At 40.2% G+C, this 12856-nt stretch overlaps 1 protein-coding gene across 1 annotated transcript in view; it reads left to right on the forward strand.

The window, feature by feature from the left end:
• TUBGCP3 (tubulin, gamma complex associated protein 3) overlaps window positions 1–11492 on the forward strand; it is a 49911-nt gene extending 38419 nt beyond the window's left edge. The window contains exons 14-22 of the mRNA XM_009892155.1: window positions 1102–1291; window positions 2586–2721; window positions 3567–3635; window positions 4445–4580; window positions 7217–7305; window positions 7440–7571; window positions 7953–8093; window positions 8668–8784; window positions 11006–11492. Of these exons, the coding sequence (XP_009890457.1) occupies window positions 1102–1291; window positions 2586–2721; window positions 3567–3635; window positions 4445–4580; window positions 7217–7305; window positions 7440–7571; window positions 7953–8093; window positions 8668–8784; window positions 11006–11164 (1169 nt within the window). The 3' untranslated portion in view covers window positions 11165–11492. The remainder of the gene's footprint in view (window positions 1–1101; window positions 1292–2585; window positions 2722–3566; window positions 3636–4444; window positions 4581–7216; window positions 7306–7439; window positions 7572–7952; window positions 8094–8667; window positions 8785–11005) is intronic.
• Window positions 11493–12856: the final 1364 nt, after the last annotated feature.

The raw sequence follows: 12856 nt of genomic DNA on the forward strand, positions 1-12856 counted from the left end.
TTGTTGTCTTAAAGAGAGCTTCCCAGGTTGCTGAATGAGAGTTTGGAAACCTTGGGGAATGTTGTTGAACCAGACACTGAGATTTCCCTCATTAAAGGGCAACTTCTTCATTAGAACAACTGTTTATTTCTTCAACTTAAAAGCATTTTATTAATTGAGGCTGAATCTCATCAGAACAACGTGAAACTTGGTTTTAATTTTTCCTGTCTGCAGCACAGGTTGAAACTAATTCTGGAGCAGGCACTACATTGTCTTACACTAATTTGGTACCTGGATCTTCATTTTTTTACTTTTAAAGCAATAGTTGTGTAATTAAAAATTGCTGAAAGTGGGAGTATATCCTTTAATACTGAGGAAGGTCTGAATCTTACAATAGGTAGCAGTCCAGTATTTGGAGTTTTGCTCTACGTTGCCTGAAGAGGCCACAGTTCTTGCTATCTTGTAACAGCCTTACTGCAGTCTCTTTCTTAATAAGCTTGTAGTTGTAGAAAAGAGTGAAATATGCTTCCTACTAAAGGGTGGTGTCCTACTTTTTGCCCCCAAATTGCCATGCATTAAAGGTGGAGAAGAAAACATCAGGTTGCTGCCTGTCCCCCAGATAATGCACGCATATTCCCTCCTCTCTCATTCTTACTTATATGTGGAAACTCTTTTCTCTTGAAGGTTCTGATGATTTCTTTTTTTTTTTTTTTTTTTTTTTTTTGCACCACTTAAAGAAGTGACTTCTGATTTAGATCCCCCCCAACAAAGCTCTTCCCGAACTCTGAGCTTTTAGATCTCCTTCAAATTATTTGATTCTGTAAACTGCAGTACTTCAGCAAGCAAAAAAAAATTAATACTGCTTTCTGTGTATAAGTGATGAAATAAAACAAGCTCTTGTTGGAAAGTACAAGCTGGGCATAGATTAAAAGTAATACTGTTGAAGTATGGGCTGATTTAGACTTGCTTTCACTTTGGCTATGCCAAATGTGTAATATAGTGGACCAGAATAAATAGCAATTTCTCTGCTTGTCTATTTCAATTCTAAAGCTTGTTGGGCTCAGTCTTGGAAAAACACTTACTTAATTTTAACTTTTTTCTCTTTTTTCTTTTTTTTTTTAGCTGCTGATTTGTTCACAGATCTGGAAAATGCATTTCAAGAGAAAATTGATGCAGCTTATTTTGAGACCAGCAAATACCTGCTGGATGTTCTCAACAAAAAGTACAATTTACTAGAACACATGCAGGCTATGAGGCGCTACTTACTACTTGGTCAAGGAGACTTTATCAGGCATTTAATGGACTTGCTCAAGTAAGAGAGTAGTAAGGGTAATTATTTTGAATTTCTGATGCTTGCAGATGTGCATGATCAGCACAGAAACAGTTGTGCTTTTGGAAGAGGACCCTTTAAGTATCTTATTACTCAAAGGTTTAATTGAACAACTTTTAAATTCTATTTTGAGTTTAATTTCTTTGACCCTGAGGCTTAAACTTTGTTCTTCCTTTTTGGTAGGAAGCACGTCCAGTACCATTTCACAATGTCTTGAAACATGGCATTAATAAAGATAGTTTTACACTGGACCCTGTGACAACCTTGAGGATGTTAGCACTTCCCTTGTTCCTGTCAGCAAGTTTAACCAGAGGAGTTCTGCTGCTCTTGATACCACGAGTTAACATTACTGTGAATGTTAGGCTTCTATATTTTAGAGGTGTCTTGTCCAAAACATTGCGTCAAAACCCCTCAATGCATTTTTAAAAATTAAATTGATGCCTCACCAGCCTCTGTTTTAAGCACTCAGGTGCACCCACGAGTATCAGTTTCAGTGCTTAAAATGTATTTGCAAGCTCACTGCTTTTACATGCTCGTGCTACTGATGAATCTTAGTCTACCAAAAAATGTCCTTTACAAAGCTTTCCTTTGGTATAAAGTCAGGTCTTGTAATAGAGCTTCCATTAAGTTGATTGTAAATCAAAATCAATGTTGTATGGTGACAATTTATATATGACCATGTTTTTTAAAGTGAAAATTAGTGTGAAACGGAACAACATTGGTTTGTGGAGTCAGTACTACATTTGAGGCAGAAGTCGTGAGGGGCTTTCCAGTACTGATCATGTGGGAGAGTAGTGCAAGGTGCTTTTTACTTGCATGTTGCAACTCCTTGGAAAGTTTAAATTACATAGAGGGTATGGGTTTCTGTGCTTTTGCCAGCACTTCTAAGCCCATGAGATGGCTATCAGTAAGTCTCTCAAAACTGAAAATAAATTAGTGGTTTCATGTGTTAATGATGTAATCTGCCTCATTTTAGATATGAATGCAACTCAAATTACAGAATAGTTATGCTAGCACTCCTGGTAATTTCAAATTACTGGCATTAAGTGAGGATAAAGTTACTCCTCGTGCTGATATTCAGCTATATAGCTGCCCATGAAGACAGTTTGAAAGATTTTGCTCGTTGATTTTCTTTGTGTTTAAAACTGAAAGAGTAATATAAGAGCTTTTGAAAGTCTGTCAGAAAAGTGTTTCACTGTGTGCTGCAGTTACCACTGAATTGCTGCTGCAGAATATCTCAGTAATATGCCATCACTGTTTGTTTCACAACCACCAGGCCAGAGCTTGCACGACCAGCTACAACTTTATATCAGCATAATCTAACTGGAATCCTTGAAACAGCGGTGAGGGCAACTAATGCCCAGTTTGATAATCCTGAGATTCTCAAACGATTGGATGTTCGACTTCTGGAGGTCTGTTGCATCATGGTGACTCTGTCCTGAAACATACCTTTTTTCGTGTGTATATACATGCAGACATCTATATGAAACAAAATTTTCATATGTGTATGTAGTAAATACATTACCCCCCACCTTTCCATTGAAGTCGTGTTGCATCATGGTGACTCCCCATTACCCCCCACCTTTCCATTGAAGTCTACTTTGAATTCTTTAAACCTTATTTAATAAGTCTTCTTTTCCCATTTCCTGCCTATTGTCTATTTGTATTTCAAGCTCTGGGTTTACAGCCATTTCATTGACAATACGAAGTGGAGTATTTGGGATCTAACAGTAATTGATGCTGGTGGCCCTGATCTGAGATTCTGCAAACAGCTGCTACTGCTGTTGCTCTTAAAAGAATCTGGGGGGGGTCTCTTTGTCGCTAGTAGTTACAAAGAGTGAAGCAATGAAAGTCCGTTTCATGAAGGAGACCTCTGGTAAGAAACTTGAGTTAAGGAGAAAGCTCCAGTCCCAGAGGTGGGAGTTAAGTGGTGTACTGTAGTATCTGAAATAAGTCTGTACCTTAGGCTGAGTCCTGCCTAAGAAGTTTTTCCTTCCCTTCGTTTTCTTTACTAGCTTCAATGGAAAAAAAAGGATATTACAAACATCAACATTTGGGTGAGATGAATCCCACCACTGTGTCGAACTTCGCTTCATTTTTGCTTAATCTGCTTTTGACAAGGAACTCCTGTGTCCCGTATGGATGTGGACACTGGATTTTTCATAGGCTGTGGAGAATGGAAGAGCAAGCAAGAGTTGCTCTTCAGCACTGGTATGCTCTGGTTATACACTGAAAGTAACCTATCTTTTTGATACAGGTATCTCCTGGGGACACTGGATGGGATGTCTTCAGCTTAGACTATCATGTTGATGGGCCAATAGCAACGGTAATGTCATATACTGCCAGCTGTGAACATCTCAGATACTGAATTGAATTGCTAAATATTTTTTTTTATTGAATAACCCTTTTTTTTATTGTGGAGTGTAAGATCAGAGAGACTTCTTTTGGCATCTAGGATGCGCCCACTGCATAAACAGTTGAGCTAAAATCTCAGTTCTTATAAATTAACTGTGAGTGCTGAAAAGCTACATTTAAAACAGTCATTACTGAAAATCAGTAATTCATTTGTTCCAGCAGAGGTTTTAGCAAGTACTTAATAAATGGAGTGCTTGTCTTCTTCCATTATTACTAGTCTGTAGCTGCTAATTTGGGATAATTTGCAAGGAGCTGAAGAATGCATTTGAGGAGAACCTATTTGTACTGTCTAAATTGAAATTTGATAGGCAGTGTTCATTAGAACTACTGAGAAAATAGCTGCACTATTGATCAGAATGCATTTAGACTCTATAAAGAACTTGTAAAGAACTTCTTTTAAAGAGGACATCAAAACGTGAGTCTGACCAGCAGAAGGAATCTTCACATACGTATGTAGTTTGAAAAGAGTGAAACGTTTAGGCTTTGTCATGTTCACCCCTTCTTACACTTCCTGCAGTGCCCTGTGTTACCTACTTGAATGTTAGGTAACTCAGTTCAGCCCTTGGGGGAGGATCTTTCCAAAAGCTCTGGGGTTTGTTTTGACAATATTTACCAATAAACTGCGTGGGTCAGATAAGATGGACTATGAAGAGTTTCTTGGTCCTTCAGAACACATGGTATGTCTGTTAAATTTGTGCTGATATTTTGTTTGTCTTGTAGGTATTTACACGTGAGTGCATGAGCCACTATCTAAGAGTATTTAATTTCCTTTGGAGAGCGAAGCGAATGGAGTATATTCTTACTGATATATGGAAAGGGCACATGTGCAATGCAAAGCTGCTGAAAAGTATACCAGGTGAGAGAGGCCCAAATGAATGACATACTTGTAAGCTGGATTTAGATCACTGCATCTTACTTTAAACTGGATTAAGGAGTGGGGGGGAGGGGAGAGCCTGTTGGAACAGATGAATTTTATATTTTGTTGCTCCTCTTGACTGACTGTTTAATGGTAGATGATGATGAAGATAAAATAGCATCATTGGAAATGAAAGTTTTCTGCTTGTTTTACTTAATCCTTGGTTGTGAGTTTTTGTAGCAGTAAGCGAACGAAACATCCTTTGTCTCTGGGGGAGACCATTATTCTTCCGTCTCCTTTTATGCATCTTCGTTGATGCCTTCCTGTCTGTACCTTGTGTCTCCCTCTTTCTTGTCCTGGAAGTAGTAAGTCTCGCACATGCACACTTCTGAATTTGCTAGTTTTACCTTCACTCAATCCCTGTGCTTTTGTTTAGCTAAGAACAGAAGAAGCTAAGATAAGAAAATGTTTGAGAAGGAATAGGAAAGCTCTTAAGTGTAGTGGCCCTGGTGTATGTTTAATGAACTGTGACTTTTTGATCCTACTTCACAGCTGAGAATATAGTCATATTTGTGAGCGTCTGTACCGGCTCAATCTTCACTTTTTTTCCTATCTAAATTTCTCTCAGTAAAAAATAGCTATGGAGGTTTACGTTTCTTTGTGGCATAGTAATATTTACAAAGATACATTTATGTTTTTATAATTAGGAACTGTTTGGTGGGTGAGAGTGGATACTTTGGCCTCAAAGGTTGCTGGGAAACAAGCTCTTGTAAAGTCTGCTTCAGTGCACAAGGCTGATCTCTGGAACTGTACAGGATGACTAGGTTTCCTTTCTGTTTCTGTGAGATAGGATTTAGTTTACTGTCATTCCCCTGTCCCAAATAAGTGCTTGCTTCACTCAACGCCAATGGTCTATTGGATTCTTGCTTTCTGTTCCCTTTGAGACTGAGGTGCAGTTAACAGGTTTTATTCTCATCGCCTCAGGGTCTTCAGGCTGGAGCTGTCTCCCTTTGCTAGGGCTTTGTTTGTTCTTTTGTTCTCAGAAGGAAGTTTGGGTTTTCTTCCTTCCTACCCCTGCCCTTCTCCCCATCGCTCTTTGGGAGGCCCTTCTTATGCTTTGCTGTGGAGCAGTCTTCCGAAAGTAAAAGCTCAGTTGCTTGTTGCCTTTAGGTTTGGCTATGTTTTAAGTAACACAGACATTTAAAGTGCTGGCCAAGCTCTTATAGCTGTTGTTGGCAGAAGGAGAGGAGTGTTGTATTTCTCAGTTTGTGCTTCTGACAAAGGAGAGTATGTTTACAAAGACCTGTACTGCCTTCTGCCTGGAGGGACGGGAGTCTTTCTTGCTCACTGGCATGTCTAAGTTGGAAGCTGTGAGTAGAATTTTTTTCTGAAATACATGGAGAGTCCACCCCAGCACTGATTTATAAAGAAATAGTAGAACTTGCTTTTATTTGCTCTCTCTCCCTTCAAAACAGTACCTTGCCCTTCCAGTCACAGAACGCCAAATGGAAGACAGTAACTGATAGGAGTATGCAGCTGCAGGATCTTTTTTTGTTTTTGAACCACAAAGAGACAGCACTGACTTTCAAGGATAGCTTTATTCACAATTCCCAAAAAGTCTTAACAGCCAGGAATTTTAATGCTTTGAAGGAGTACTTCTAGACAGTAGTGTCAGCCTTGCTCTTTTCCCATCAGTAATTTGAAGAAGAAACACAGATGTATCCAACTCACCAATGCTGAGGAATTTGTTGTTTAGCCAACCCTGGAGTTTTTTTCGTTGACCCTATTTAAAGTAGATGCAACATAATGTGTTAGGGATAGTCTTCCTGTAAAGGCATAAAAAATTAAGAACACAGTAGCTTGTGATATCATTCAGATCATTGGGTAGTTCTGTAACACCCCATGATACAAAAATGTAGAGTTCTTCTGTAGTAGTCTCATAGCTTGTCTGCAGTGGCAAATTATTTTGGCAGCTTTTTACTTCCTCTGTCTGGATATCACATAGCCTGATTCCACAAGGCTAAGTATCTTCGCTCCAGAGAATTTTTGCAGTTGATGGTAATTTTGGTAATACCCTTCTGCAACAGATATACCTTGTCTTACAGGTGAGCAGCTGAGGCCACTAGTGACTTACCTGTGGGTCTCTGGTGGATCGGGGAATTGAGCCTGGACCCCCTGAGCCACAAATTCCCTACCTCTGTCACAACCACTCTCTCTTTTCGTCTTAGTGTAGCTGAGTAATGCAAAATATGCTGTCGGTGGTTTGAAGTTTAATGGTACGAGATGAGAGGCCCCAGAAGCGACTGTAAATCTGTGGCCTCAGATTTTCAACCAAAAGAACGCATAGGACATTTACTGTATTTTGGTCTCTTGGGACTGAGAGGGTCTTTTTCAGCTGTGATACTCAGCAAGTTTCCAGCACTGTCTGAACACGCAGTCTTTGGCTCACATTTTCTACGAGTTAATTGTGCAATGTTCTTTGCTCATCTGTTGCCAGCCAGTATTGCTGCTACCATCCAAGACTAGTGTCTGTTTTATGAAGTATTCAATTTTGTAGAAGTAGTTTACCAAGCTGGTTTGATGGCTCTGCCTGTCCTTGTGGTCTTTAACATGCCATCTCTTTGGATTTTTTACAGAGCTTTCTGGGGTGCTGCATCAGTGTCACGTTCTGGCATCAGAAATGGTCCATTTCATTCATCAAATGCAGTATTACATTACATTTGAGGTATACTCTATCCACCCAATTAGCTGTTTAAAAATGAAGTACTTTTAATGTTCTGTATGTGTTGTGTGTCTTAAATTTCAAAGAGCTTGTCATCTAGCAAATCAAAACAGCCCAATCCTGAATCATTGCTCCAGGTGCTTGAATGTTCGTGGGATGAACTCTGGAACAAGGTCCAACAAGCACAGGACTTGGATCACATCATTGCAGCTCATGAAGTTTTTCTAGACACAATCATAGCTCGATGCTTGCTGGATAGTGATTCCAGGGTAAGTCTTCTCTTTTGCGTTAAATTGTAGCTTTGTGATCTTGGCTTATGTGTTAAGAACATCTTTGCTTATGTTGTAGGAGCAAGGGGAAAAGTCATTTTTTTCTTCCTCTGATATAAGATCTTATTGTGGTAGGGTCTATACATACTCCCCACACACAGTGACAGATGCTGATTATAAAACTTGTTACGATGTGGGCCAGTTGCTTTTAGTGCTAAGAAGTTGTGTGATCGTGCAACAACTGACTTAGGGCTTTGCAAAACAGTCTCTCTAGCTGTGTGTAAAAACATTTAATTTACTCATGTTCTGAAGAATGGTAGTAACTTAAAACTCTTTTGCTGTACAACGCTTTCATTGTTTTGTTGCTTAACTGTCTCACAGGTACTTCTCAACCAGCTTCGAGCTGTTTTTGATCAGATCATTGAGCTCCAGAATGCCCAAGATGCAATGTACAGAGCTGCTTTGGAGGAGCTGCAGCTGAGGTTGCAATTTGAAGAGAGGAAAAAACAGCGTGAGCTTGAGGTACAGTAGGGATAATGTTAGAACATGAAAATGCAGATATACTTGTTTTTTGCTATATGGAGGATTTTAGATATTGTTAGACGTACAGCAAAAATGAAAACTGCATTTGGGACAAATATAAAAGTCATCAGCAGTAGCTAGTGAATTCAAACAAACTTGCTGAATGGTGGTTTTCATTTGTCTTGTCCAAAACCTCTAGGTGAATAGATTCTGCAGTGGGTTTTGGAGGATGAGAAATTTAGGGCTGTTCTAGGTGAAGGAAATTGAAAGCTTTTAATATTCTAAACCCTGTTGCAAAACATGCCACAACTACCTCCCTACTGTCAATCTGAGAGACTTACAGTACTGGTGTGAGACTCACCTGTTTTGCTAACCCCACATTTCTTTCATGTGCTGTACAACCACCAAAGGGACTGATAGTTTCAATATCGGAGGCTCCGTGTTTGGCTTTCTATGGCAATGGTTGGTTTGTATAAACATGGTGGTCTAGCCAGGCAGAAGGCAGCCCAATTAGCAACTTTTATCGCTTGACCTCTTGACACTTGACCTCTTAACTCATTTGGTCTCTGTGCAGGGCAAGTGGGGTGTAACTGCATCAGAAGATGAAGAAGAGAGCAAGAGGATGAAAGAATTTCAAGATTCAATACCCAAAATGTGCTCACAGCTGCGAATACTCACACACTTCTACCAGGTACCCCTTAGATTATATTTTTTAATATGGATGCTGAGCTTTGATATGTAGAAATAAATTTCAGATATGGAGTGGGTGTAACTTCTGTATTTGTGTGCAGTTTGCGAATCTAGGTCTTCTTTTTTGCTTCTCTACTTAGAAGTCTATATTCACTGTTCTTCAGTAAACAGCAGGTTTTGTGATCATCTATGTTCCCCTGACAAAAAGGAATAGTCTTTTTATGTAAGTCTTCTTTTTTTCTCCAGTAGCGGAAGTAATAGCTATCTTCTGGTGTAATCTGAAAAAAAAAAAAAAATTGAATTCCTTCTGCATTCCATTTTTTCTCACCATCCTTGCAAGTCATTGCTATTAAAGACTGCAGAAAGGGCCTAACGCTTGATTTTAAGCGCACTGAGATGGGAAATGGGTAAGCTGTTTGCGGGAACATGCACAGACCATCTTCTTTGATACTGTCTTTGTCTTGATTTGTTATATCTGATTCTAACGCTTCTATTACCTAGGAAAATCAGCTGTTAGATTTCAGGAAAAGCATTCCAGAAAGCAATGAAAGGGGAGGACCCAGCACTATGTGCCAAAGCAGCCTTTCGGGGTTAGACCCCAGCTCAACTGAAAAAACCAAAACCCTACCCCAACTCATCTCTTTACTTTGGCACATGAGATACTCTTGATGTCATGTAGTGTGCCTTTTAACTTCTCTTATTTATCACCTTTGGCATGCCTGAAGTTAGGATTTTTTTAGTGTTGTTGATACTGAGTTTGACTTAAAGTTGTAGGGCCTGGTTTCTTCTATCTTGCTGCTGATATTTCTTGTATCTTTCTTTGTTCTTTTAATATTCATAAATACACATTTAGACAAATATTAAACATGTTAGCATGCATCGTTTCCCTAGGTAAATGAATGAGGCTGAGGTGGTTTTGCTGTGTTGTTACCAGCATTTACCTTGTAAGAGTACAATTTGTTCTTTATAGCAGTTATAGTTGTGACTTAGCACCTGTACAGCATGTGCAGAGAACTTCCCAGTCCTTCCCTCTGGTGGTTTCCATCAGATCCATTTCTGTATTGCCTGTAGCTTTGCCAAGCTATAGCTACCCTAGACGAAGTGCTGCATTGTCAAAAGAGTTCAGTTCATGTGGAAGTTTGAATGAAAACAGAATAGGGCACCCAGGTTATAAAATACTGGTGGCTCTTGTTGCAAGCTCTGATGTGACTTCAAATCCAGGAGGAATTTGCTTCTGGGTCCAAATATTGCAGTTCTCCCTCCCAGAGAAAAATAGAGCCAAATTCTTTAAGAAGCGTAGACTGTAAAGAGATTGTAGTTTGTGTGGATTGCTGCTGGTTGGCAATGGAGCTTTTGCTCCATTGCTTGGCCTGTATTCATGCTGAGGTCTACTATGGATTTTCCATGCAGGACTTCCCTGGCCATCCTTGGAAGTTTTGGGGTGCTCTAGTTATGGGCATATCAATGTTAGCATTTAGTGGAGATCAGGAATGAGCTCTTCAAGTGAGTCATCGCATCCTCCCAAAGTCCTCTCCTTTCCTGCATGCTGCTGAGCTCCTGCAGTCCCTTGGATAGAGACGAATGGGAGGATGGGCTGTGGAAGCGTTCCTCCCGCATGCCGAGTGCAAGTCCCACGTAAAAACCGCTCCAAATGCTTAGAGTCTAGCTATTGGGTTGGTAGCACGAACTGCCCTACTGGGCAGATGCCCTGCTGTTCTGGGTGCTGCTTGCTGCTGTATAACCTACATGAAAAAATGCATTTCTGAAGCAAGCAGTGGTCTAACGCTGGCCTGGCATGCATCGTAGATGCAACGTGGAAACAAGGTGAGGTCTCCTGTTGGCATGGGTTGGGTTCTGAATGGTCTCCCAGGTATGGTGGGGCTGCCTTGGGAGGGCCGTAGCAGCGGCAGCAGCTCCCCTGCAGCCTGGGAGCCTTCAGACAGCTGGAGGGTGCCAGCAGGGCAAGGGGGGGGGACCGAGCTGTTCACACTAGAGACTCTGAAGTTCATGGCAGACATCTGAAGATAAAATGAAGCTCTGGGTTTTTACAGAGTGAATCCAGCACAACTCATTTGCTAACAATTGGGTATAAATGCTTGTACTTGCCCTTTCCCGGATTCCCTCTTCCTCCTTGCCAGGCCTGGGGACCACCTGGCATCCCTGTGCAAAACACACCACCGATGTCATCTTAGCTGTCTCTTGGGTTTTTCTTTTTCCTCCAGGGAATCGTCCAGCAGTTCTTGGTCCTGCTGACAACCAGTTCTGATGAAAGCCTTCGGTTTCTTAGCTTTAGATTGGACTTCAATGAACATTATAAAGCAAGAGAGCCAAGGCTTCGCGTATCCTTGGGTACTAGAAGCAGACGAAGCTCACATATGTGAAACAACCGCTAAGGACTGCGCCTCGGTATCTGAAGGATGTTGAACCTCTTGTTGGACAAGGCAATCAGTGTTGACATAATACAACCAAATTGTGCGTGATCGCTGTCTACCATTTCTGCAGGCAACATGTTTCAGTCATGTGATTGTGTGACACTGTATAGCAGAAAGCAAAAAAGTAGGGTTTTTTTACACTGACATTTCCAGAATTACCAGGCTAAATGGGCTGATTGAACCTCTTCCAATCAACTTCTTAAATCATCCTTTTAAACAAATGCCAATTTTATTTGAAGCTTTCTGAGCTCTCTCCACTGTAACTTATATCCGTGTCCAGGAAATCACATCTTTTGTTTATAGGAAGCACCATTTCCTTTTTTTAACAAGAAAATAAGAAGGTTATTTTTTCTATATGTACTTGTTCTATTTGAAGAGAGCTTTTGTTAAAGCCAACAGATTAGGACCCAAACCTAATGTCCTTGTTAAGATGCTATACAGCATTTCATTATGCTGATTTTCAGTGTTGTGATGTGTTTGACTGTGTGAGAAACTTTGTATCAGGAGACATAAACTTATATTTAATTTTTTTTGTTGTTTTCCAAGTTAACAAACTGAAATAAAAAATTTAGTAGGGAAATTCTATGGTTACTGTACAGGAGAAAACTATAGAAGCAGAGCAGGAGTGTATCTATTGCACATAAGGTCTAAAAAATGAAGTTATAGCCTCAGTACTGTGAAAGGAAAGTGTTGGTTAAGATTGAATTGAATGAAATAATTGATATTCAAAATCAGATATGTAGAAACAAACTGACTTGGCTAATGTTGACTTCATTCTCTTCCCTTCCCTATTTTTTCATTGTAAATATTTATATATTGCTGTTCAGACGTTGGGGAGAGGGGAATTCTTCTTTTGCAAAGTTGTCATTATATCAGGTCATTTATTATGTTCCACAAGTGCAAGCTTAGAAAAATAAAAACACAATTATCTTTCAAACAAGTGGTTTGCTTTTTTAATTGAAAGATTATGCTTTTTCCACAGGGTAAGAAAGGAGTAGTTTCCAGTTAGGAGTATATTAATTTACAGATCCCTACCCATTATAGGGTTTTGGTACTAGGCTTATCTATACTTAGAGTTGTGAGCAATTCATTAATTAAGCTCAGATCAACCAGGTCTGTGGCCTTTTTTGCCTTTTGCCCTTACTCCACTTGAACCCCTGGGAAGCAGAGGCATGTGCCAGGCCATGCAGCTGAGGCTGCTGTGAGTCATGACAGAGGTGAACTCTGGTGGGGATGATGCACCGATGTGCAGCTCTGGACTAGTGGGTTTGCCCTCCGGACACCAGGATTCCTCTTACTGTGCAGGCCTTGGAGTCCTTGCTTTTGTTAAAGAACACATGCAAGGCTTTTAACCCTGTGCCCTTAAAGGACTTGCCAGTGCAGCTACCCTCACAGTGGTACTTGTAGGTAGCATTTCAGCTGGAAGAAATTATGGATCCTGGAGCAAGTGATATTCTGTGTGCCAAAAGAAAGCTGAAGGATGCTGAGCTTGGCATCACAAAATCACAGGAGGACTCTGTGTTTGTGGGTGTTGTGGGAGCATATTGTTCTTTTAAAGTCTGAAAGAACTACAAAGCTGATGTGATTGTATTTTGACTAAAATCTATCCTCCAGCTGAAACTGTTGGAAAAAAAATTTAGC

This window comes from Charadrius vociferus, unplaced genomic scaffold, assembly GCF_000708025.1.
Source record: "Charadrius vociferus isolate BGI_N301 unplaced genomic scaffold, ASM70802v2 scaffold218, whole genome shotgun sequence".
Taxonomy (NCBI): Eukaryota; Metazoa; Chordata; class Aves; order Charadriiformes; family Charadriidae; genus Charadrius; species Charadrius vociferus.